Below are 24,153 nucleotides of genomic sequence, written 5' to 3'. Positions count from 1 at the left end.
CAATTGTAATCCCATGTTTCACTCCATGAATACAGTCGAATACAACAACTGATTAGCTAGACTTCCTTGATTCACGCCTATTTTTGCTACTGTATTCATGAATACAATAACTTAAATACATCAAATACATCTTATAACCACATAAAAGGTATCTATAATCCGTAATATAGCAAATGGTATCTATAGATGACTAATTACTACTAAAAGATAGTGCTTTATGAAAATTTCTCATTTTTAAATGACCAGTCCGAAAACTTTCTATACCGTGCTATTTTTATCGTGCTTTCTTGTTAGATTGGTTCAATCTTGAGGTGTGCTAGTTCATGTTTACCCGTAAAACGGTACAATTGAATTTGTAACGTTGTTTATAGACATGTGAATTAAATTGATCCAAAAATATAAGATAACTAAGAACAAAAATAAATTAATTAAGAATACTTGGATAATACAAGCCTAATTGTGAATTGGGCTTCTCCATAAACAAGATCAAGAACATAATACTAAGCAAAAAGATGTTAATAGAATAAAAGAGTAAGTTTAGCCATTTCTCATGCAAGTTTTTTACAATGAGTTCAAATTCCTATATTTATAGCTAAATTCAAGAAGATAAGATCACAAAATTAAGCTCCTCTTTAATATGAATAAAGACTCATTTTGATAGTTGCATAACGGTTGAGTATAAATGCAAAGATTCTTTGAAACGGCTCCTCCTTGAATGTTGTCTTATTCAACCGATATCTTACATTTCAAACTTTCGTCTCCGGTTCTAATGTCTTCGAAACTCACACAATACCGATCACATGCTCGTAACTGGTACCAGCTATTTTCTGACTCATACTTTACCTATCTTTACTGTCACGTGTCCACTCGATGAACGTCCACATGTTATTCATCAATTTTACCTCATACACTAGCCAATTCCTTACTCGACACCTTTGTGTGTAGACTTGGGAATTGAGACAACTTAGTCCCTTTGTCCTTTTTGATCAAGTAATAAAGGGATTCCAGTAAACAAAGGAAAAAGCTCCCGTATACAAGTAGTATACCAAATAAATAGAAAACCTGATTAAAATAAATGGTCCTCTACGAAAAACACCCAATCTTCTTACTGGCTCGTCTTCTTGTGTAGAAGCTGATGGTAGTGGGGCAGTATATTCTTTGAGCCATATGATTAGTTCTCTCAAGCAAACAATTCACATTCAAAACATGACTTAAAGGTCTTTACGAACTGGCACACTTGATTGAAACGGAGAGAGGATTTGGCCAAGTTGCAAAGGCTAGAAATTCTAACACTAACCTTTCCATTGTATCACCTTTATTCGCGAACGGGTTGAACAATGCCATCTCGCCTCACTTACTCTTTCTGAACGCGATACCACAAACACGAACGCGATTCTTATCTAACACCAGCAATCCAAACATGAGGAAAATGATCTGAAATCAATTCGAATCACACTCGGTCCCCACGGGACCTTGTCCAATCCTATCAATAAGTCCAAATACATTATCCAAACGTATTCAAAATCTCGAAATATCATAAACAACATCAAAACCAAGAATCGAAGACTGAAGATCATTCTCTTAACTTTCAAACCTTCAAACTTCGTCTAACGCGTCCGAAGCCTACCAAATCAACTCGGAATGAGACCAAATGTTTCACACAAGTTCCAAATGACAAAACGAACATATTCCGACTTCCAAAACAATGATCCGAGCCCCGATACCCTCAAAGTCAATTGCCGGTCAAACTTATGAAATTTCAAAACCTTTAAATTGCCAACTTTCGTCATATAAAGCCAAAATCTTCTAGGAACATATGAATTCAAATCCGAACATACGTCTAAGTCTAAAATTACCATACGAATCCAAGACCGTTTATACAAAAGTCAAACCTCGGTCGCAACTTGCAAAGCATGACAAGACAATAAGCTGAAAAATGAGTTGAAAGATACATTAGCAGTTTAAAAGAGTTCAAGACCACCAAGTTGAAGGTTTACAAAAGCTTACAATTCTTGCGGGTCAAATGTTATTTTGTGCTGACAACTAATTGCATTAGTCCTCTCCATTTTTTGATAACGAAAGAAGATCAGAAAATCTAGTGAGTTATGAATGTACCTGTAGTATAATCATTCAATCAGACACATATGTTTACAACTGATTGGTCAATGATAAAAAATTTTACACTATCAATGTAATTTAACCTAAGTTGTTGGGACTCGGGTGTGGTTGTCCAATACGGGTGCGGATCTAGAAGTTGGATTCTTCGTGATCTAAATTTTAAGATTCAGGGGTACGGATCCAGGTATGGATACAAATATAGAAATTTGGCTAAAAATAATTCAAATATCAAAAAGTAGACTTATAAGAATATGTCTAAATTATGCGAAAAACTTCCAAGATATTCCGAGAAGAAGAAAATATTAATCAATAGGAGAATTCGAAAAGGAGATAAATAGGAAAAGGACTGACATAGAAATTTCTATATACAAAGTATTTCATTTTTTTTAAATTTTACCCTAGCTTTTGTTTCGATTTAAAAAATCATTGTATCTATCCCGAATTTCTCTGTTGATTGTGGTCAAAGTACTCAAAATTAGTTGACTATATTATGGATCCCACATCCACACCCACCCCCACACCCATGTCGCGTCGAGACGAGTGCAGTACCAAAAGTAGAGTCTGAATTGTTTAAATTTTAACCTAATATAACAGGTTGTCTATTACGCAAGTAGCCACTAATGCTTGCATTATGATAAACTGTCTACATCATACACCCTTGGAATGCGACCCTACCTCAGACCCTACAAAAACGCGAAATATTTTATATATCATATTGCTTTTTTTTTTTTTATAGCAGGTTGTATGTCTTATTTTTTCAATTGCTAAAACCACTTTCTATGGATGGTTACTGGATTTTTAAACTTTTGCCCACATTAGGTTATTTCTCAATGGCAGGACAAAATCATCACGTGGAGGCTGCTGCCTATGAGAATATTACAAGACAAAGAAATAGTCATTTCACAAATCTCTTCTAATCCCCTCTCCACCAATTACAATTTATCTCTCACGTGGGATTCTTGTCCCTACAACTACTATACTTCTCCTTTTGTACACTATATAATTTTATTCCATTTCACTCCTCAGCTCATGATCTCTTATCAAACATCACAATTCATGTACAATCTGATCTCATATACTAATATTTTCTTGATTTTGCTTCGCTGAAGATCATCAGATACTAAACTATTATGGGTGATTCCTCTGCTTCATACATATACATGGTAAATAAAAAGTTGCATAATTCTTGTTTACGAATTCTGATCGCTTTCACGCGAGAAAGATCAACTTCAGATTTAACTGTCTCAAATTTACTTTTGTTGATTTTGCTTTTGGAATTTTGAAATCTCATTTATTGTGGTATATTTTGTTGTTTTTGGTTCCAACCATATATACTAACCTGATTATCCTTCATTTAGGTACATCACCTAATAGAGAAGTGCTTAATATTCCACATGACCAAAGAGGAGTGCATGGAGGCCCTTTCCAAGCATGCAAATATCAAACCTGTCATTACTGCTACTGGTTTGTGCTGTAATTTCTCATCGGATTTAACTTATACATCCAAACCTCTATATAACGTGTCTTGTTTGTTCCGATATTTTTTGGTTGTTACAGTAAAGTATTTTTATATAGGTCATATATTAATAACAACAAAAAAATCGATTTCGAGAAAAACTTGATTTTTATTATGAATGACTATTATATAGAGATATTGTTATAGAGAGGTTTGACTATATACAAAAAAAAAATTTATATTATTAGTGCATTTTAACATATTATATTCTAGTAGCAAGTTACCTGCTTTACTTTCTCCAGTTATTAGTTTCACTTATTATAAACGGTTACTTGTAATTATCTTTTAATCAAGTGACCTAATAGTTTAAATTTCCTTTCCGTCATTATGTAGATGTTATGTGATCTTATGTTGTTCCTATCCCTACACATGCATGCACAAATTTGCACTATGCGAGACTTGGAAAGCATAAGCTAAGACTACTTTTAACAATTACTATGACTATAATAGTAAGACCTCTCTATAACAACATCCTTATATAACAGTCATTCACTATAAAAGCCAACTTTTTTTCGAAACTAACTTTTATGTTATGCTATAATATGCTCTATGATAGAACTTCACTTTAGCAGCCAAAAAATATCAGAACAAACGAGAATGTTATAGAGAGGTTTGACTATATAAGAATGAAGAGCTTTTCAAGGGTAGTGATTAGTTAAAGCTAACAAAATCATATTGCTAATAGGAAATTTCCTGTATTTTGCAGTGTGGAATGAGTTAGAGAAGGAGAATAGGGAGTTCTTTGAGACATATGCTCAATCACATAACAAAGATTTCATTACAGAGGAAGAGACAAGTGCAATGATTCAGAAAATGATATTGGACAATGATCATACAAAAAATTCAGACTAAGATCGTTTGAAGGAGTTACACAAGGAATAACATATAAACGTGCTAAAGTGATATATTGTTGATAGTAATGTTCTGTTGCTTTCTGCTCGAACAGTATATACATATGCCAAAAATTGAAATGTATCCAGATGGGGATCTATGACTGGTTCTGTTGCTTTCTGCTCGACCAGTTTATACATATGCAGAATTGAAATGTATATATATAATAAGGTTACACTCCTGTTGAATACGCTGGCTAGCTCTAAGATCATGGTTTACCACGATGCGTCAATAGAACTATGGAAGTAGTACGAGAGGCGGATCCAGAATTTTTAGTTTATGAGTTCTGGATCATAATCTTTTCTACGTGCTGAGTTCTAATTAGACTATTTATCTATATTCAATGAATCTTTTAACACAAATACAGGGTTAGAATCAAAGCTACTGAATTCTGCCGAACCCGTAGCTATAAGGCTAGCGCCGCCCCTGAGTAGTACTACAACAACATACGCAGTATTATCCCACACTGTGGGGTCTGGGGAGGGTAGTGTGTACGCAGACCTTATCCCTACGTTGTGAGCATAGAAGACTATTTCCAATAGACCCTCGGCTCAGGAAAGTATATGCACCACATTAGTGAAAATATAGACAAGAAGGGATAGTACCAAAGTCATATAAAAGCAGGAAAAAAACAACAAGATAGTAAGGTGATCAACAATGGAAGAAAACAATGATTAGTCATAAAAACCTACTACCAACAGAAAGCGAGAGTGTGTGTCAATACTATTGTTATGAACACTCTAAACTACCTACTCTACTACCCTAATCCTGGACCTCCATACCTTCCTATCAAGAGTCTATTATGGTACTATGGTCTATTATTGAAATGTTTATTGTACTATATGTGTATTCATTCAGCTCCCAAATCCCAAGTTGAGTAGATATAACAGAGTACTGTTCAGGCAAGTTGGTATTGATGAGCCAAAATCTCAAAAGAAGGGTGGGTGATTGAGACTAGGCTTGTTAAATAGGAGCTGCTAAGGATGTGTCATGGCCCCTTGGAATCTTCAATTGTCATCTCTGTAAGGTGTTGTCTAGTGAATTTGGATTTCTAGTTGTCTTGTAGTCTGCACAAGATTCATGTGACTTGTGATTTTGTTGTTATTAAGCAATTAATAAAGTGTAACATAGTGGGGACTACTTATTCATTTTCATGTCGCAGTCATGCACCTTTGGAATATGAATTCAGAATAATCGGGATTCTGTATTATAAAGATTTATCATAAATTGATTAAGTCTTACGGTTGTTCACTTCCCGCAACTCTCCTCTATAATCCGAGCTTGAGACCGGCAATATGAACCAGCTCACACACGCGGAGTGTAAAAAAGAAATTTAGTTAGTGAGGAATCATACCAACGAACCCGACTAGCTCGGGACTGACTAACTCAGGACTGAGGCATAGTTGTCGCTTATAGCAGACGCGATGACTTTTAGGGCTCTTTCCAGTTAACCATCTTTCAAAATGACAGGATTCAAACTAAGAAAATGTAATAAATTTGATTTCAAGCCAGAGGATCTGAGTCTATTAGGGTGAGTTACAGGTTTCATTGACAGTAAATAATTTGAAATCCTCCCAAAGCAACACTTAGCTCCTTCTCTGATTTCCAAAGCAAACATGAAAATTAAGCCATTTTGGTATATTCCCTCTTCACTTCAAGGACAATATTGCCATTTGATTGTTAATAACCTTATTCAAATTTTATATATTCTGTCCAAACAAAAAGAAAATCCAAGCTTGTAAGTTGTTTCTCCACACTTCAAAAGAATATCTCGACTCGACCCAACAAATGAAAAGATTTCACAAAGTTATCCCTTGTGGTCCAAATAAAGAGAGGACGAGCAACAAGGAGGTAAACAATGGTGGAGAGGGATAGCATCAGTGAGAATGAGGAGCGAGGGCCATTGCCTGGGGCTCGAGTTCAGAAAAAGGAACTAACAAAACGATAACATTGAGCGCGTGAATGGGTATGGTCTAATGGTGAATAAAGTAGGTGAAACCTTGAAAAGTCGTGTTCAAATCCCAGTAGAGACAACAAATAATGTACCCAACAGAATAGTTGATTTGTCCAGGAAGCCTGAACACCATCACTATCAAAAATAAATAAATAAAACGACAACAATTAATGACAACTTGCGATCAAGAACAATCCAAGCCTAGGTCTTCAAGTTCCCAACAACGAACAACAACAACAAATCCATTGCAATCCTACATGTGGGATCTGAAAAGGGTAGTAAGTATGCAGCCCTTACCCCTAGAGGTTGTTTCCGATAGACTCTCGGCTCAAGGAAAGAGGACCCCTACCTTGAGAAAGAAGAGAGGTTGTTTCCGACAGACTCTCGACTCAAGAAAAGATGAAAAAAAAGAAGCAGTAACAACAACAAGATAATAAGTTCCCGACAGCAAACATTCAACTATTTAAGCAATTGAACAGGTGAGGAAGCTCCTCTAAATCGGAACTCCTTCCCTCTACAGTAAGCATACATAATACGAAACCTTTATTATTTTCTTCAAGTGAGCATATTCTCTCTTTATATATACCAAATGACGAGTGCAAAGCTCTAGCAATTTCTAGTTTACTGGGAAAAAAGAGTGCTAATGTAACATTCCTTCAGCTGACTTGACTATATCTATTTTTAATCAAGACATATTTCACTGAAAACTTGGCTATCTCTATCTAGCAATTCTGTATAGCAAAACTCTAACCAGCATATTTCATTAGCTAAAACGAGTTTTAGAACATGACTTATTTATTAGAACATAAAGAGCAGTACAAGCATGATCCAACAGTAACAACTTTTAGATCTTACGAGATACATTCATATTTCATTATGCTGCATCCTCAACTGCTACCTACCCGCGAAAAAACGGGATCATAATTTTGAGTCGGTTCATGGATTGACCTTTGGAGCCCATCCTGCAATGATGTACTCTTTTGCAGCCTTGGTTTTCTGGAAAGACTCTCGCTCGAAGAGCAACTGCAGAAGGAGAACAAAAAGGTGTCAACTCTTGCACCACTTTGCTTTTGTTACGAAAAATTGGAAGAAATAACATCCTAGCACAAGCTAAGCATGGACAGAGTAAAAAGGCAGCCCGATACACTAAACTCCTGCCATACATGGGGTCCGGGAAAGGGCCGGATCACAAGGGTCTATTGCACGCAGCCTTACCCTGCATTTCTGCAAGAGGTTGTTTCCACGACTTGAACCCGTGACCTCTTGGTCACATGGCAACAACTTTAACAATTATGCCAAAGCTCCCCTTCGTAAACATAGACAGCGTGAAGCAAAAGAATAGGGAATCATAAAATCAGCATCTAACATGTGAAAGGTTTTATACCATACACAAAATTGTATACTTACCGCTGTCCCATTTTATGTGAAAAGTTTTAATTAGGCAGGAAAATTAAAAAGTTAATGTGATTTATACATTATATTAATTGTTTTAAAGAAAAATATAAAAGACTGCCAACATGTTAGAACACAGATGAGAAATAAAACGAACTATAAGCATGGAAACCCTAATGAAAATATAGAGTTCCTGGAGGAGAAAGAAGACTGTTAAATGGTTGACAGCCAGTATAAGCTGTCCCAAATATGTCTTCTTTGTGCAACTGAAACAGATGATTCTGATCATATCACTGCTTCCATACATTCCCTTTAAATTATTCCCTCATACATTACACTGGGTTTTTTTGTTGTTGTTGTAGTAAAGAAATCATCAAATGGAATTAGTGCTCACTTAAAATTAGGAATTCATGTTGTTGAAAGTAAATTACGCACAGAGACGCACCGAGAAGAGAGAGTGCATACCTTCATGTAATTACGCACATGACTCAAGCTTTCAGGCACACTCCACTTCTTGAAGTGTCCAAGAGCCACCTCGAGATGGTACAGTTTTGGAGCCAAACTTAGATCGACTGAACAAATATTCGCCCCATTGACATATGGTCCCTGAAGAAATTCCCCACCAACTGAAGTTCACATCACTGTAAAAATAAGAGAAACATACTAAAATAAAAAATATCAGGCAGCTCAGTGAAAAAAGCATACATGAGCCTTGAGATGCTCTTCCAAAGCCTTTAATTCGTCGAGCAGAGCCTGCTCAGTACCATCACTAGCATCCTTGCTCTTCAGAAATGAGACAAAGGTAGGAAATATTTTCGAGCCCCTGTAATCTCAGGTAAGTTACAGATGATATTCCACCCATTGACATCAAGGGAATAAAAAGGAAACAGCAACAGACGGACAAACACAGTATAGAGACAATCATGTAAAAGGAACCACTCGGTAGACGAACAAACTAATTACTCCTTTGCTCCTTATTGAATCTTCATTTTGACTTGGCATATTAGTATGAGAATCTATATGTGAAAAATATGAAGCACTGTGGTAACTTTTTTGTTTCTGCAAACAAGTAAGATAATCTTGTATGTAGTAATTAAAATGTAAAAGGTGGTGCTTGGTTCAAAATTTTGAAAGAGCTTTTGCAAAACTTCTTTTAGAGTGTAGTAAGAACTGCTTATCAACCAAAACGACAAGAAAGGAAAAACAATTGTTTTTCAGAAACTCTTCTTCAAAATTTTAAACCAAATGCTCTCTAAGACATTTGAGATAGACAAAGACAAAATATGTAAATTCAATTTGGAACACAGGAAGCAAGAGTTTTTGCATGATCTAAAGAAACTCAAGGCATAAAAGTGAAGAGAACTATAATAGAGCTCATTTAAATTTTAACCCGACCAGGGTGGGGGATGGGGGTTTGGGGGGGGGGGGGAGGGGGGACACAACAAAGAGTGTAGACTAAGTCTTGCCCTAGTAACTTAAGGAGTAAAAAGTTTCAGAAAGCAAAGCCTTTTTTTAAATATCAACAAAATTTACAGGGAACAGATAGTCCAAAGAATTTTAGGGGGTAAAAAGCAAATAAAGGTACCGGATTAATCTGAAACGTTAGCATTAGGGAGATGAGGCTAGGTAGTTTGAACTAGTTTGACCAAAGGGATAAATATTACCGAGTGTTTGAACGAAATATGCCCAAATGGAGCAAATGTATATTGAGGATTCATAAACCCGAACCAACTATTTTGAACCGAGCTGTAGTTGTTTTGATGGTGCAAGGAAGGAGGAGATCCTATTCATATCATGTACAGAAGCATAAATGTACCTCGCAAAATGTGCCCAAACCTAAGGCGGATTAACAATTTACTTCATCCCAAAGAAAAAGAATTAAACTTGGGGAAGTTAAAACAAGAAACTTTTTCGCAGAACTTTTAAGGTAAAATGCCATGTTAATGTAACTGGAAAACAGCAACTCTGTAAAATGCTTCCACTTTTACTATCAATAGGGAGTAAGGGACAAATAGATAATGTTACAAAATTAACTTCTTCTTTTTGTATAACTTGTGATACATATAACATGAAGTTTCAATTTATCTATAGCAAGTAAATGCAGAGATGCAGCAATAAAATATGCAATGTGGTCAGCGTAGAAACTAATTTAAACATATGGGGAAAAAATAGTAAGAAAACATACACAGAAGCAAATTCGGATGGAGTAGAGAGAGAGGGATTTGGGTATTTCTCTTCAAGGAGCGCAACAATAACATCAGAATCAGGGATCCATTTTTCATCAAACTTGATCACTGGGACTTTCCCTTCTGGGTTCACTTCCAAGAACCTGAAACCACAACCCCAACGCAAAATCTTCACTATCAGAGTTAAAAAAAATGTAATCTTGGGAATCAAAAGAGTAATTTTGCTTCCAATTATTACCATTTGGGCTTGTCACTAACATTGATCAAGTGCATCTTGTAAGGCACTTTCTTTTCCTCCAATGTCAGAAGTGCCCTTTGGCTAAATGGACCTAAGTATCACAAAACCATCAAAATTTCAGAAAATATAAACACCAAAGCCATGAAAATTTGACCCAAAAGAAAAACCACACACACTTCCTGCAATGTCAGAACAACCCTTTGGCAAAATGAACCATGGATCATAATAACATCACAGATTCAGAGAAATTGAAACCAAATCCATCATAATTTACACACACGCACGCACAACAACAAGGATAAAAATCTTAAAGAGCAAGAAATTACAGTCTCAGAAGTACCCTTTGGCTATATGGAGCTTAGTAAAAAAAAACTCAAACCAAAAAAACTGAAATTTTACCCATCAGACACACACACACATTAAAACAATGGTATAAATCTTAAAGAGCAAGAGATAATTGCAGTCCAGAAGTACTCTTTGGCTAAGTGGACCTTAGTATCACAAGACCATCATAAATCAGAATAATTAAAACCAAAGCCATAAATATTTGACCAAAAAATAAAACGTCACACACACACACACTCTCTCTAAAAGAAGGGTTAAAATCTTAAATAGCAAGATATTACAGTCTCAGAGGTACCCTTTCGCTAAATGGAGCTTAGAATCAAGAAAGCATCACACATTTCAGAAACACTCAGACAAAAGCCATGAAAATTTGCAGACAAAAAAAGAAAACACACACTAAAACAAGGGTATAAATCTTTTAAAGACCAACAGATTACAGACTCAGAAGTACTATTTGGCTAAATGGACCTTAGTATCACAAAACCGTCAGAAATTCAGAAAAAATAAAACCAAACTCATAAAAATTTACACAAATAAAAACACACACACAACAAAAAAAAAAAAAACTAAAACAACGGTATAAATTTTTAGAGAGGAAGAAATTACAGTCTCCGAGGACATTAGGGGCACCCACAGCAGCCTTGACACAGATTTCAACAGCCATTGATCTACAGCTTTTTTGTAGTGTAGTAAGGACTAGAGAATTCTACTATTTGTGAATATAGTGTGTTTTTCTTTTGGAACGGTGTGTGAAGTGTAGAATAGCGTGTATTTAAAGCATTTTCCACATGTCCTAAGCAGGGGCTACGTTGCAAATTTGTATTCACAAATGTGGACAAAAATGGTTTCCTTTTAAAAAAAATTCTTTTTCAATTTATGTGTCTTACACACAGAAGCTATCCTTTTTAATTTATTTAAAAAGAGTATTTTTTTATATTTAGCTTCCGTTTGATCATAAATTTAATATTTTTTTTTCAAATTTCATTTTTAAATATTTATTTATATATTTTAATTATTTGTTGGCATATTTTAAAAATAAAATCTTCAAATCCCAAAAACGTAGTTTTTGAAGTTTTTAATGTCTTCTAAAATGCATGTCCAAACACAATTTTAATTTTCAAAAATTATTTTTCTTCTCATCTTCAAAAATTTATTGTTTTCAATTTTCAACCAAATCGATATTCAAATGCAAGCTTAGTAACTCCAAGCATATTTGATGCCACATTCAACTGCATTTTGGTGCACTTAACAAGATTTAAAATTCTTCCTCACTTTTTTTAAACACCGTGTTTGATCAAACTAAAACACATAAAATGGAATAGAAGTAGTATAAGATCTCTTAAATTGATGATGTAAAAAGATTTAAAATTTCAAAATATAAAAGCTAATTTCAAAAAAATAATAATTATACAATATTATTACTTGTACCAATCTGAAAGATAGTTGTATTTTTTGCAAAGAGAGTCATTTTTAGATATCTTTTGGTGTTCTTTTTTTAATGAGTATTTTTTGGCTGAATATGTAATTAGGTTAGTTGTACCAATCTGAAAGATAGTGTACATAAATGCTGTTCTGGTCCTCAAATATTGTGTTATTCCAGTTTTGATCCTTGTATTAATAAACTTAACACATATAACCTTTGATTAAACTAAATATGTGATTTTAGTCCCTAAAACTATTTTACATTAATATTTTTGTTTTTTCATTACGAAATGCCTTTTTATCTTCTTCCAACGAAAGTTTGTGACTTCTCCGTTCATAGTGGAAGTTTTCTTTAATTTTTCATCATTCCTATCATAACAACTACTACCATATGTTCTTTCTCACTGCCAAATATTACTTAAAAATTAATTTTAATAAAAGGTACGGTTTTTCAAAAATCATATTTGCATGGGAGGGCTGATAAAGAATCGTGGAAAATGGCAGAGGAACTTTTATTGTATTTTGTACATTCAGTTATCACGAGCCACCAACATTCAAATGTCTGCTCAAATATTGAAACAGAAAAGATACTTGTGTATCATCGTACAATATTTGCAATCTCTTCTACATCTTTGTGAAATATACGAAAAGCTTAATAATGTCTATTGAGATGCATTCCTTTGGCCAGCATACCGCTGCTCTTCTTCTAATAGTGTTTGTTAATTTATAGTTTTGAGGGAGGAGGGGATGAAAAAAGGTAAATAAAGACCTTAAAGGATTCCCGGGCCCAAGCGAGAGCAGAGGAAGTAGGGTAGGTAACAACAACAACAACAATAAACCCAGTGTAATCTTACAGATAGGGTCCGGAGAAGATAATGTACGCAGACCTTACTCATACCTTGTGAAAGTAGAAAGGTCGAAGCAGCAGGGCAGCTATTCTCATAAAAAGAAAGAAAATTGTCATAATAGACGGAAACCTTCGCGGAGCTTGAGGTATATATCCTATTGGACATTTTAGTAAAAATAAAAATTTAGAGGCTAAAACCATACATATAGTTTTTTCTTTTACTGAGATAGTATGGTTTTAGATTATGATTCGTCTACTATATTTGCCTCGGATATAAAATTAGTTGGTATTATTGATGATACCCTAATGATTTTGCAAAGCAGATTCATAAAATAGTCAACTAAATTTTTCTGTATTAAACTTAGGGAAGAATCATGAAAAGGGGAATCTAAACTTGTAAAATTTTGTTTTGTGAAATGGAGTTGAAAATGGTCAACTTGCTTCATGCTCCATTTTGTCAAAGGAATCCTCATCTTGTTGACCAATGCTTTTCTAGAAATACAAAGTGTGAAATTCTCTCCCTCTTTGTTCATTTCCATCGCCATATTTTAAAGTAGTGATACCAATTAGTTTAATTAAAGGTATCAAATATGTTAATCTAGATAAAGAGAAATAAAATTAGAATATATATACAAAATCGCAAGAATCTTAATTGTTACTTTCCCTTAGTAAAAACTGTGATACTTATGAGTTCACCTTTTTTTATCTTCTGAGTGCAAATAGAACGATGTGATCACCATCTATATATAGGTACTCAAGATATTGTATCTGGAGAGGTGGATAAATATGATTATTAGTTGCTGTATTAAGACCCTAACTTTATTGCGAGCCAAAAACTTAATTAATATGTCCCTTTCTTTATTTAAGGATATTCTATCCAATTATCATCCTCGATGCGGAAGAAGTAAAGAAAAAAGAGTTGAAGACGACTTGACACTAAAAGAGAACCCCTCGTCTGGTAACTAAGAACATCTATTTAGATAGGATTAGATTCATATCGCAATTCAAGATAACTACATAGGAGTATTATAATTATCTAACATAATGGAATACTAAACTTTTTATGTAATGAAGCTTTTTGTACATTATAACACCAAAATGTAGGTAACCTAAATATATGAGTTAACCAATTTCGATAAAAGCTTTCTCTCGTTTTCCTTATGATTTCAGCAATGCCATAAATATAATGGTTTTGTTTGACTAGTCATTCTCTAGGCATATAGAGATTTAAGAATGAAAAATATATCAATTCACATTTCTTGGCTGAGATTTATTTCATAATAAATTAAGTTGATCGTGGACATTGGTATAACTTTATTATGAAATTGATGTTATTGGTACAATATAAAGTAAGATTCTGACATAATGTACATAAAAATGTCACTGTCATGAGAATCACATTGACTACCTGCATTTTAAGTGTCATTTTTTATGATAAAGAAAAAGAAAAAGGTTTGAAAATGATTATTCTATCTTTTTCTTTTTCCCCTATGAAAATCCATCCATATTCTGTTATATACTCTTTTTTTTCATGGTGGGAATAATAAAATGGCATCTACGTAAAAATTAAAAAGGAGAGATGTTCTTTTTCCGAAAAGTCAGACGAATTTTTTTTCGGAAATCAATACAATCCAAACACAGTTTTACACAGAAATTAACACAGGAGTCCGTTTGGACATAAGAATTTCTTACTTTTTTGGAGAAATTTGAAATCAGTGTTTGGCTATAAAATTTTCAGTTTTTTCTTGAAGATGAATTTTGGAATTTTTCGAAATTTGAAAAATTCCAAAAAGCTGGTTTTCAAAATTTTCACTCAAATCACTCACAAAACTTCAAAAACAATCCAAAATTATATTCATGTCCAAACACAACTCTAATTTTCAAATACCATTTTTTTTTCCACTTTTTGGGAATTTCAGCATTCTTATGTCCAACCGCCCACAAAATGTTCTCCAAAAATTTATCATTAATAATCCAAACATACGTATAGATTATTCATTATATTTCACATATATATTAAGATTTTGTATTCGTGAATATTTGGTTCTTACTTTACTCACCAAATGTCATTAATGTTAGTACTATATAAGACAGCAGTTGGAATGCATTCATAACTTCGACTCAATTATATACTCTAATAAATATATATTCAAAAAATTATATTTCCATATGAAGACAGCAGAAGCTGTCAAAGAATTATGATTGCAGCGTCCTTTGTTCCCACTGGCCCAAAAATCGTAAATTCTTGGCATAGTTATTTTCTAGAAAACAATTTACATGAAGAAATAAAGTTTTGATATTTGGTTAACAAAAATTATTTTTCATCAAAAAAGGCAGATGATATCTTCTATTTTTAAAAAGGCAGATAATATCCGTCACTTTGGAAAAAAATTATTTTATTTTTACAATTATCCTAACTTTTAGTTTTATATATACCATTTTCAACAAATACTTGCATGTTATCTTCACTATATAATACTCTCTCCCCCATTTTATGTAACAATTTTTTCTTTTTAATTTGTCCAAAATATTGATACTTTTTCATATTTAAAAATAATTTAAACTTACGCTCATACATCTATAATTTGCTTTATACCATAAATTTAAGAAGTAATTATATCTTTCGTAAATTTCGTACCCAATGCATCACATAAAATGAAATCGAGAGAGTAATAAAATTTCAGTAACACAATCTCCATTTTACTAAAATTTATCATTAATCTTTAATAAATACTAATATATTTTTCAAAAAAAAAAAAATTCACCAATCAAGCAACAAATTTTTTATATAAAAATCTATAGAGTACAATCTATCTATTTATTTATTTATTTATTTTGAGTACAAATTTCCTATTCTATGCTGTCAGTACGCCTCAACATACTCTAGTAAAAACAAAAGATGGAAATGTAAATATCCAATGATTGATTGACATTTGACCGACCAAAATTTGGCACAAACTTTCTGTTGACCAGCAATAATGGCGGCGGCGCGTAACACCCAATTTTGGCAATTAAAACCCTAACCAAAAGCATTTTATTATTATATCCCTATTAAAGTAATATATCAGTTATCTTCCTAATTTCCAGCTGTTCTTCTTCAATCACTCCATTATACTCCCAAATTTTCAGCCATTTTTAATTAATATATTCACACACAAATCCCCATAAGCTCATTTTTTACATGCAACTTTATTGAAATTTGATCCTCTTATTTTTTCCAGTTTTATTGGAGGTATGCTTGTTCTTGCTTGAATTTCAATTTATAATCATTTTCACTTATCATTACAAATTATTAAATTACTTGATGACGTCATTCATTTTGCTGCTATATAGATTATATCAATTTTGTTGCGTGTAGACATTAATTACAAGGAGTTGAAGATCATCTTCAATACAGGTATCATCTTTAGCTTCTGGTGTTTTCTAAATTCATGGTTTTTTCTTGATTCATGGATTTTTTGGGGTTTTCACTGTGTTTTATGTTGTGAGTAATTATGTGAAATGAATAAGTAGCTTGCTTTGTTGCTAGTCATAGGATTTATGAGATTCCACTTATGTGAGCTTTGTAAAACATAGAGACTGGAAGGGGTAACCGGCCATATTTTAAAAAAATAATACTAATATATTAGTAGTGGTACCCTATATACAAAGCAATTTTGGTTGAATAATTCAGACTTTAAGTTTGCATAAAGGAGGATAGTTGCATAGTGCATAAAAGATAGTCTAATTAGGACAAATTCATGGAACATATATAGAGAGATTGAGGGGTATTTGAATCTTCTGTGTATATAGAAAATTTATATAACCGACCGCAACTAGTTTGCGCCTATTTAATTGAGAGTGATGATGGGAATGATTATGTTGGGTTTTGAGTTGACTTCTGTGTTGTGGTTAATGATGGTAATTTGTTGTCTTTTATGATGGCTTTGGGTTGGACTTTGTCAGTGTTGGGATTTATCATTTATTGATAATGATGATGTTAATAACCATGGCCTGCTGCTTTTTAGCTTTGGTTGCACATATTTGACTCTCTGTTTCTACTTCATTTACACTTGTGAATGCTGATATATGAAGGTATCCTATGTTCATTTCTTTGGCTAAAGCAGAACACGAACATGTATTTCCACATCTTCAAATCATTTTCTCATTTTCTGTAAATCAAAATCCACATGTAAACCTTTCTCATCTGTGTGATTTAGATTTAATTAAGGTCCCCTTTTTCTTTTCTTGGGAGCTATCTTACTTAAGTGAATTTAACTGTCTGCTTTGTCTTTTAGGTGAATACGCATGGGTATAGAATCAGTTTTATGTACTTAAAGTTTGAAGCTTTTGTTATTGTTTCCTTTTTTCTCTAATAGTACAACCTAGTGGTTCTGTTTAACATGTTGTGCATAATAATTTGCAATTTTCCGCCTTTCTTGTTTAAGTTTTAAATGCTATCAATGGATATTGCCTGCTTGTGCAGTTAAATGTAAGTCATGCTAGATTAACTACAAGGACAGTGGTGTTAGTGTGTTACTACAATGCCTTTAGAGTTGGTGTACAATTTTAGTATTTAGTAAGTCCTTTAGAATGTTAGAGTTAGTGTTAAATTTTAGTATCAAATTAGTCCTTCTTTAGTTAAATTATCAGCCATGTTGCTCGGACTCTTCAAAAATACCGTCAGGTGCGTGTCGGATCCTCCAAAAGTAGTGCATTGTTGAAGTATCTGACACTGGTGCGGCAACATTTTTGGAGTGTCCGAACAACATAGAATATAGGATATGGATTGTATCTCTTACCTAGTTTTGTATTCTATTATCAACAAGTCTTCAATATATCTCTTCCCTTCTCTTATTTTCTCAAAAAATCATGATTTGCATCTATTTTGCTCTTGCAGACAGAATTGTTAATCTGGAAAACTAACACAATTCTCGTCATATCTGCGCAGTGCCTGGTTAACGACCAGACTAGCTACAGAGTTGTTGAAACAGATGGAACAGAAGCATCATACACCAAGTGTTATAGCAAGGCTGATGGGCATTGACGAGCTTCCACCTCAGCAGCCTCTCCCTTCTAAGAAAAGGAGAGTACTCTCTGAGAACTATCTCCGGAAAACGGCTACCATAGGTTTGCGAGAAAAGAGCTCATTCTCTGTTGGCCTCTCCTGCGGAATAAATACTCAGAAGCATCAAGTAGTTAAACATGTATTCGGAGTTGAGATGCCAGATATTTATAGCCGTGTAAAAGCAAGCCAAAATGCAGCCAAGTTGAAGAGGCAGAAATATAGTGATTCAAGTTTTACATCAATGAAGGAGAAGCATTCTTACTTTAAGCACTCCAAAGGTAGCTCAGAATGTTTACTATCTGAAAATACTTCGAGATCTCTTCAGAGACTTGGGATTGGTACAACAAAAGATGATGTTGGAGAATGTGCTATTCATCACTTGAAGAAAATAAACTCAGAGTTTGATCCAAACAGAAACATGCTTCATCCGTCTGGAAGAATTATTGCGCTCAAACCTAGCTCTAGAAAGTCTCGTAACACCAAAAACCAGTCATTTTCTCTTAGGCCTGGTGTGGAATCCGATCCTGTTGATTTGAAGTACAACCAATTCAGAAAACATGAAAATGGGGAAGTAGATAATGATAAACCAGGAAGAGAAAATGGTGTTTATAGCTTGGAACCTCTAAAACATGGGGTTAGAGTTCCACGGAAAATAGTACAGACAAGGAACCTTGTACAACACGAACTTAATCACAGTTTAAAACTCACATCAAGAGCAGAAAACATCAACGACACTTTTCTGAAGGCCGAGGATCTGAAATCACCTTCTTCAAATTTATTTAGTACGAGAAGAGAAGATGATACTCTGTATTCCTTTACAAAAAGGTCATCTTTTGCCAAAGAAGAGAAGAAGCAAATCATTGGAAGATGGAAACTGAAGAATGATTTTCAGGAAGTTGAAATAGCTCATAGAAACAGGAGTCATGGAGAAATGCTTGCTATGGATTACCTAGAAACAAATCCTCAATTTTTGAACTCTGAACGGGACAAGCATAGTTTTGACAGTTCATTCAGTGTGCACACTGGAACCTCGGGCCTGTGCAATCCTTTGGATATCAGCAGCAAGTATATGAACAGAAAGCAGAAAGATAGTGCGGAATATAGAGACTTAAACTTGAAGGAAACCGATCAGGGTAGTCCAAATTCAGTTCTGGAGCCACCTTTCCAGGAAGAGAAGCTCTGCACTTCTGAATTCCATGGCTTATGTAGTAAGTAGACATAAACCTTTGTAAACTATTGTTTTCAATAGCGTTTCATCCAATCTCATTTTCACTCTTCTAAACTTGTAAGGTGTAGCAGTGCAACTTCAGTTTCTTGAGACCAACTCCGAGGAAACATATTCAGAAGGATCTGAAATGGGCGTCTCAAATGATGAACACTCCGAGAGAGGGTCTCTTGATCTCCTTCAAGATAGTGAAAATGTATTAACGGACTTCAAATTTGCAGAAAGCAGGGACTTCTCCTACCTGGTTGATGTTTTAGATGAGGCCAGTTTGCATGGCATGAACCTAGGAATGTGCTTTGAGACGTGGCATTCTTTGGATTGCCCTGTGAATCCCTCACTGTTTGACTTATTAGAGAAGAAGTACGGGAAGCAAACATCTTGGCTAAAATCGGAGAGGAAGCTTTTGTTTGACCGCATAAATTCAGGGCTGAGTGAGATTTTGCATTCGTTTCTGGATATCTACATAAGGGGAAAATCTTTGAAGAGAAGGTGTTGTTCTGCATTGAGGAGAATTGATGTTGAAGAAGAGTTGTGGAGGATGCTGGTTAGTCAGGAAAATGAAGTGCACAAGGACTTGTCCGGAAAGGCAATTGGAAACGAAACCAAATGGTTGCAGGTTGAGGAGGAACTTAGTAGCATTTGTAGAGAAATAGAGAAATATTTGTTTGATGAGTTAGCTGCAGAATTAGCTTCGCATTGAAAGCATATAAAATGGGATTTTTGGCCGCTGAAGTTTCCTACTATTTCCCTCCTCAAGTTACTGGGAATAGATTTAGTTTTTTCCAACAGCAGTTTTGATCTGAAAGTATAGGATGTTGTGTAGAGAATCTGAAAGATGTGGCACTATTTATTCTTATATTCATCAAACACTTTGTGCAATTCTTGTTTTTCTGTAGAAATCCCATGCTGATGCATGAAGATGCATGTAGAGAGATTTGGTGTAAACAACAAAATATGAATTCCATTGGTATATTTCTGAAGGCAGAGAGCCAGAAAATTTAAAAGAAATTATCACTGAGCAGAAGTTATTCCATTATTTCTTGCTTTGGATTTACTTTAGTGCATAATTTGTTAAATACTAGGAGTAATATTTTTAGACATGTAACATCCAGAAGGAATGCTACAAGCTACTTTGCCTTGTGACTGCTTTTCCTGTTGCTGCTGTATTGGTGTAAAAAGTTTCCAGGGATAAGATTTTGGAAGTTCTTTCCTTTCATTAGATATTTCTTTTTATACATAATTAGTATTTCATAATATGTGATGGCCAAATGAAACTCCATGTTGGATACACCTTTTTGGACTGTGTAAAAGAGCTTTAATATAGATCATAACACCACCAACACAATTAACCATTAAATTATATGCTTCAAAGTACATAATGTAAAGATTCCGAAAATACAGAAAACATGTTGAATTAACGCCTTATCTAGAAGACATGCTGCTGTTTAAGGGGTGATGTAGACAGTAAAGTGGGTAATTGTCTCCAGACCATCAGTAGTATGTTGGTCCACGTGAGGAAGAGTTTCAATGGTGGCAAATCCTTTAGCATTTTCATACTTGCCAGTCCCTCCAATGATGGCAATGTGCGAAATTGGTGTGGCTGTCCTGTGAATTCCAAAGAAACTAATGGTATCATCCACTTCATGATCGTGTTCTCCATGGAATAGTGCTGTCAAGGCTAAAGTGTGGCTGGTGCCATCTGAAGAGCTTGTCAGGTAAAATCCTTGTGCTCTGCCAAGAACAGCTGATCCCAGTTCGTGCCCCTCGGTTACTTCATTGTCAACGACAGTAATAGAGCCAAACATGAGCTGCTGAAGCGATAAGCCAGAAGGAAGCTGACCGGCTGTTACAAAAGGTTGGTTGTTATCACCATTAACTACATTGTTGTTTCCGCTGTTTTGCAGGATAGTGTTAGCTTGTTGCTGGCCATTTAGGCCTGCAAGGAATGGATAATTGTTGTTGTCGACAACGTTGTTAATGGTGTTCAAAGGAACTCCACCGTTGATTGGGAAGATTTGATTGGTGGGGTTCGAGAAAGGGAGATTGTTTGCATCAGAAGTGGCAACAATTCCAGTGACCACTCTTCCTGAAGGACGTGTACCACCAAGGATGTCATGCATGAAAAAGGAGAATGTCGGGTGCTCAAGGACAGGGCTTTCTACTGTGGCCCCACCTGGGGTTGCAGTGGCCACTCCTGGTGTTTGGTGGACAGGGGTAGTTACTGGTGCTGCATCGGCAACAGGGGCTGCTCCAGTGTCTGGTAAGTCAGCAGGAGGGGCCACTGAGGCAGCAGGGGCGACAACGGGGGCAGAATCTGGTTCAGGTTCAGCTGGTAAATCTGCTGGAGGAGCCACTGTGTCAGCAGGGATGGAAGGATCAGCCACAGGCGCCACGTCAGAATCAGGACCAGTGACAGTAGCTGGTAATTGGTTACTTGGCAATGTGGCAGCTGGGGCAACCACAGGAGCTACAACAGGATCATCTGTTTCTGATGATGCGTCAGCCACTTGGTTCACTTCATCAAGGATTCTTGCTGAACTGGCACAACCGAAGGTGAGGGCTAGCAGCAAAATGCAGAACGTGGCTTGGAGTGTTTTAGAGGTGAGTTGGGAAACTTTTGCCATTTTTTCTTGCGAATGACGCTAGGGAATGAGAGATTAAAAGAAACAATATGGTTGAGTAGATGCTTGATTGATGAGGAAAGACTGGAAACTCAACGGGTATATATAGTTTTGATTACATCCTTAATAAGAAGTGGAGCTGATAAGGTGGTTTTGGTAAGGAGTACTAAATACCCTTTGTAGATACTATTTTTTTGCAGAACACCAAATCCAAAATGGACATCAGGTTTGGTTGAACCAACTCTGATAGCTTTTTGCAAATTATCTACACAGTTATATTACATTATCATCTTAAGCCTAATCAAAATAATTTTTTTTACCAAATAAGAAAATTAATTAGCTGTTTCTAAGGGTAAACCATATCGTTGTTCCATATACTCGGGACTTTACAGAAGATTCCTTTCAACATCTGCAGGCAAAGTTGCGATGTCTCATTCTTCCTGTATTTCCTAGCTTAAGAAAATGCAATTTAAGTTTCCTTCCATAGAGGATAAAAGATTGATATTTAGCAGTAAATCTTGTTGAAGGCAGAAACATTCTTTGTGAATTTCGTACAATTTTGAAAAATGAGTTCCTAAACCTTAGAATTCTCCGTAAGTTTCCTCGACGCTAAATATTTTAGTGTAAATCTATAAGGAAATTTAAGTTCGTTTCTCATAAATAGCACATCTTCAAGAATACTCAAATATGTATTATCCATTCATCCACCGGCATTATCTGAATTTTTTTCAAATGAGCCGAGGGCCTATTGGAAACAACCTCTCTACCCTCACAAGGTAGGGGTAAGGTCTGAGTACACTCTACCCTCCCCAGATCCCACTTGTGAGATTACACTGGGATTATTGTTGTTGAGAAGGGTCTCTGCAGCTTATTCCGTGCTCCTTAATTGGTAACATATGTTAACTCTTAACTGCGTGAATGTAGTCTGTCACTTTAACAGTATTATGTCTGCCCCTACACTATTCCCTTCGAATCTGGGCAGAGAAAGCACTTTCTTTGCGAGCAGTTTTTGAAGGACTTTATCTGAAGTTAATTATGCACTATTCTAAACTTTGATTTGCTTATCGAGTAAAATGTTATGTTCAAAAACATTCTTTCTGAATTTCATATAACTTTTTGAAACCATTGAAGATCGGTGTATATTTCTGATGGTATACACTTCGAAAAAGATCACGGTGAACTATTGAAGTTCAGGTAACATATCCCTTTGTATTGACAGAAAGCAAGAATTCCACAAAAAATTTGCTATATAAATTATAGGAGTGATCTTCACCCTTAAATAAATCTTGAACAAGCAAGAATTACAATAGAAAAAAGAAATTTCAGCTTACATCACAATGATTACTCTAGCAAGTTATCAGATAGACTATCGTATACTAACTTTTAACCAAGATAAACACTGAATGAAAGAATCTTGTATGCGCCTTCACTCTTATTAGAGGTTGCATTGACAATCTTGACAGTAGCATAGCCATTTGCATCATGATACTTTCCAGTGCCACCAATTACTGCTATATGTGATTCAAAAACATCACTCTTATGCACCCCGAAAAACCTTAAACTATCCTTGTATTCATTACTAAGAAAGCTAGTAGTCATTGCCATCATATGACTGCTGCCGTCTTCTGAACTAGCAACATACATTCCTTGAGCTTTTCCCATCAAAGACGAGCCATAAATAGAACCTTCGTATATGTTCTCATCGATTGTTGTCACTGTCCCTAGCTCTAATTCCTGAAGTGTGGCTATAGCTGGGAATGTCATGCTGATTCCTTCCAAATCAAGCGCGCGGGTATGCAATCCGTTCATTTCAACAGTTGGATTTGTGTCGGTCAATGGAATGCCACCCACAGGAGGGAAATAGCCTAATGGTTTCGAGAAGGGAAGCTGATGACTATTTACTTTTGTTGATGCAGGTTTTGATGAACGGTGTTTTTGGCTAAGAACATCTAGCATGTAAAAGGATATTTCATGGTGTGCACGATTGCGATGAAGGTCTTCTAGGGAAGGATTGTTATTCAGAGTTCTTGCAGAAAATGATCGATTAGTTAGCGCCAAGAAGAAGAAGAAGAACCAAAAAATGGCTAGTTTAGAAGGAGATTTTAGCATCTCCATGGATTGTAGAAAAGCTATACTTTCTCTTTTCAGTAGGTTATATGAGCTAAATTAAGATGGGGAAATCTCTAGTAATACTTGGTTTGGAGTGGAGTAGTTATTGTATAATGAAGTAGTTAACTTTTGGGGTTTCATCCTCCGTGGACTTTAGCTAGTCCAATATTGTAGTAGTTATGGTAGTCAATAATATGAAGGGGAGCATTTGAGCAACGATAAAGTTGTCTTCATGTGACCTA

At 35.1% G+C, this 24,153-nt stretch overlaps 5 protein-coding genes across 9 annotated transcripts; 2 read left to right on the top strand and 3 right to left on the bottom strand.

Moving 5' to 3' along the window:
• The first annotated feature begins 3,125 nt into the window (after positions 1-3,125).
• On the top strand, positions 3,126-4,715 carry LOC107777261 (uncharacterized). Of its 2 annotated transcripts, none has more exons than XM_016597257.2 (3): positions 3,126-3,281; positions 3,477-3,582; positions 4,341-4,715. In XM_016597257.2, the coding sequence occupies exons 1-3, from the start codon at positions 3,249-3,251 to the stop codon at positions 4,484-4,486; spliced, it is 285 nt and encodes a 94-aa protein (XP_016452743.1). In that variant the 5' UTR covers positions 3,126-3,248; the 3' UTR covers positions 4,487-4,715. The 2 variants fall into 2 exon arrangements, with proteins under 2 accessions (XP_016452743.1, XP_016452742.1); XM_016597256.2 differs by having other exon boundaries at positions 3,477-3,591.
• A 2,541-nt stretch (positions 4,716-7,256) lies between these two features.
• On the bottom strand, positions 7,257-11,402 carry LOC107777254 (glutathione S-transferase DHAR2-like). Its single transcript, XM_016597251.2, has 6 exons — positions 11,247-11,402; positions 10,296-10,386; positions 10,057-10,200; positions 8,577-8,694; positions 8,337-8,477; positions 7,257-7,502 (listed from the first exon to the last, which is right to left on the bottom strand). Exons 1-6 carry the CDS (start codon positions 11,302-11,304, stop codon positions 7,416-7,418), a joined length of 639 nt encoding a protein of 212 aa, XP_016452737.1. The 5' UTR covers positions 11,305-11,402; the 3' UTR covers positions 7,257-7,415.
• A 4,446-nt stretch (positions 11,403-15,848) lies between these two features.
• On the top strand, positions 15,849-20,060 carry LOC107777253 (uncharacterized). 4 transcript variants are annotated; one of them, XM_016597248.2, is made up of 4 exons: positions 15,849-16,141; positions 16,243-16,306; positions 17,840-19,164; positions 19,253-20,060. In XM_016597248.2, the coding sequence occupies exons 3-4, from the start codon at positions 17,883-17,885 to the stop codon at positions 19,879-19,881; spliced, it is 1,911 nt and encodes a 636-aa protein (XP_016452734.2). In that variant the 5' UTR covers positions 15,849-16,141; positions 16,243-16,306; positions 17,840-17,882; the 3' UTR covers positions 19,882-20,060. The 4 variants fall into 4 exon arrangements, with proteins under 4 accessions (XP_016452734.2, XP_016452732.2, XP_016452733.2 ...); XM_016597246.2 differs by having other exon boundaries at positions 19,247-20,060; XM_016597247.2 differs by having other exon boundaries at positions 15,958-16,141; positions 16,268-16,306; positions 19,247-20,060.
• A 449-nt stretch (positions 20,061-20,509) lies between these two features.
• LOC107777259 (dirigent protein 24-like) lies at positions 20,510-21,860 on the bottom strand. Its single transcript, XM_016597255.2, has one exon. It carries the CDS (start codon positions 21,803-21,805, stop codon positions 20,627-20,629), a length of 1,179 nt encoding a protein of 392 aa, XP_016452741.1. The 5' UTR covers positions 21,806-21,860; the 3' UTR covers positions 20,510-20,626.
• Positions 21,861-23,185: 1,325 nt separating this feature from the next.
• LOC107777256 (dirigent protein 25-like) lies at positions 23,186-23,917 on the bottom strand. The gene has a single exon (XM_016597253.2). The coding sequence runs from the start codon at positions 23,915-23,917 to the stop codon at positions 23,186-23,188; it is 732 nt and encodes a 243-aa protein (XP_016452739.2).
• Between the last annotated feature and the right edge of the window lie 236 nt (positions 23,918-24,153).

This window comes from Nicotiana tabacum, chromosome 11 (genome assembly GCF_000715075.1).
Source record: "Nicotiana tabacum cultivar K326 chromosome 11, ASM71507v2, whole genome shotgun sequence".
NCBI lineage: Eukaryota > Viridiplantae > Streptophyta > Magnoliopsida > Solanales > Solanaceae > Nicotiana > Nicotiana tabacum.
The sequence above is the reverse complement of the archived record's forward strand: the minus strand, read 5'-3'. Positions and strand labels throughout refer to the sequence as shown.

Bases quoted from the DNA above. Each gene is read 5' to 3' on its own strand.
- LOC107777261 (XM_016597256.2), top strand. From the start codon at position 3,249: ATGGGTGATTCCTCTGCTTCATACATATACATG. The intron at 3,282-3,476 runs GTAAATAAAAAG...TCCTTCATTTAG, and splicing joins CTGCTTCATACATATACATG to GTACATCACCTAATAGAGAA. The intron at 3,592-4,340 runs GTAATTTCTCAT...TGTATTTTGCAG, and splicing joins TACTGCTACTGGTTTGTGCT to TGTGGAATGAGTTAGAGAAG.
- LOC107777254 (XM_016597251.2), bottom strand. From the start codon at position 11,304: ATGGCTGTTGAAATCTGTGTCAAGGCTGCTGTGGGTGCCCCTAATGTC. The intron at 8,695-10,056 runs GTATGTTTTCTT...CTGAGATTACAG, and splicing joins CCATCCGAATTTGCTTCTGT to GGGCTCGAAAATATTTCCTA. The intron at 8,478-8,576 runs GTATGCTTTTTT...GAATTTCTTCAG, and splicing joins AAGAGCATCTCAAGGCTCAT to GGACCATATGTCAATGGGGC.
- LOC107777253 (XM_016597246.2), top strand. From the start codon at position 17,883: ATGGAACAGAAGCATCATACACCAAGTGTTATAGCAAGGCTGATGGGC. The intron at 19,165-19,246 runs GTAAGTAGACAT...TAAACTTGTAAG, and splicing joins TGAATTCCATGGCTTATGTA to GTGTAGCAGTGCAACTTCAG.
- LOC107777259 (XM_016597255.2), bottom strand. From the start codon at position 21,805: ATGGCAAAAGTTTCCCAACTCACCTCTAAAACACTCCAAGCCACGTTC.
- LOC107777256 (XM_016597253.2), bottom strand. From the start codon at position 23,917: ATGGAGATGCTAAAATCTCCTTCTAAACTAGCCATTTTTTGGTTCTTC.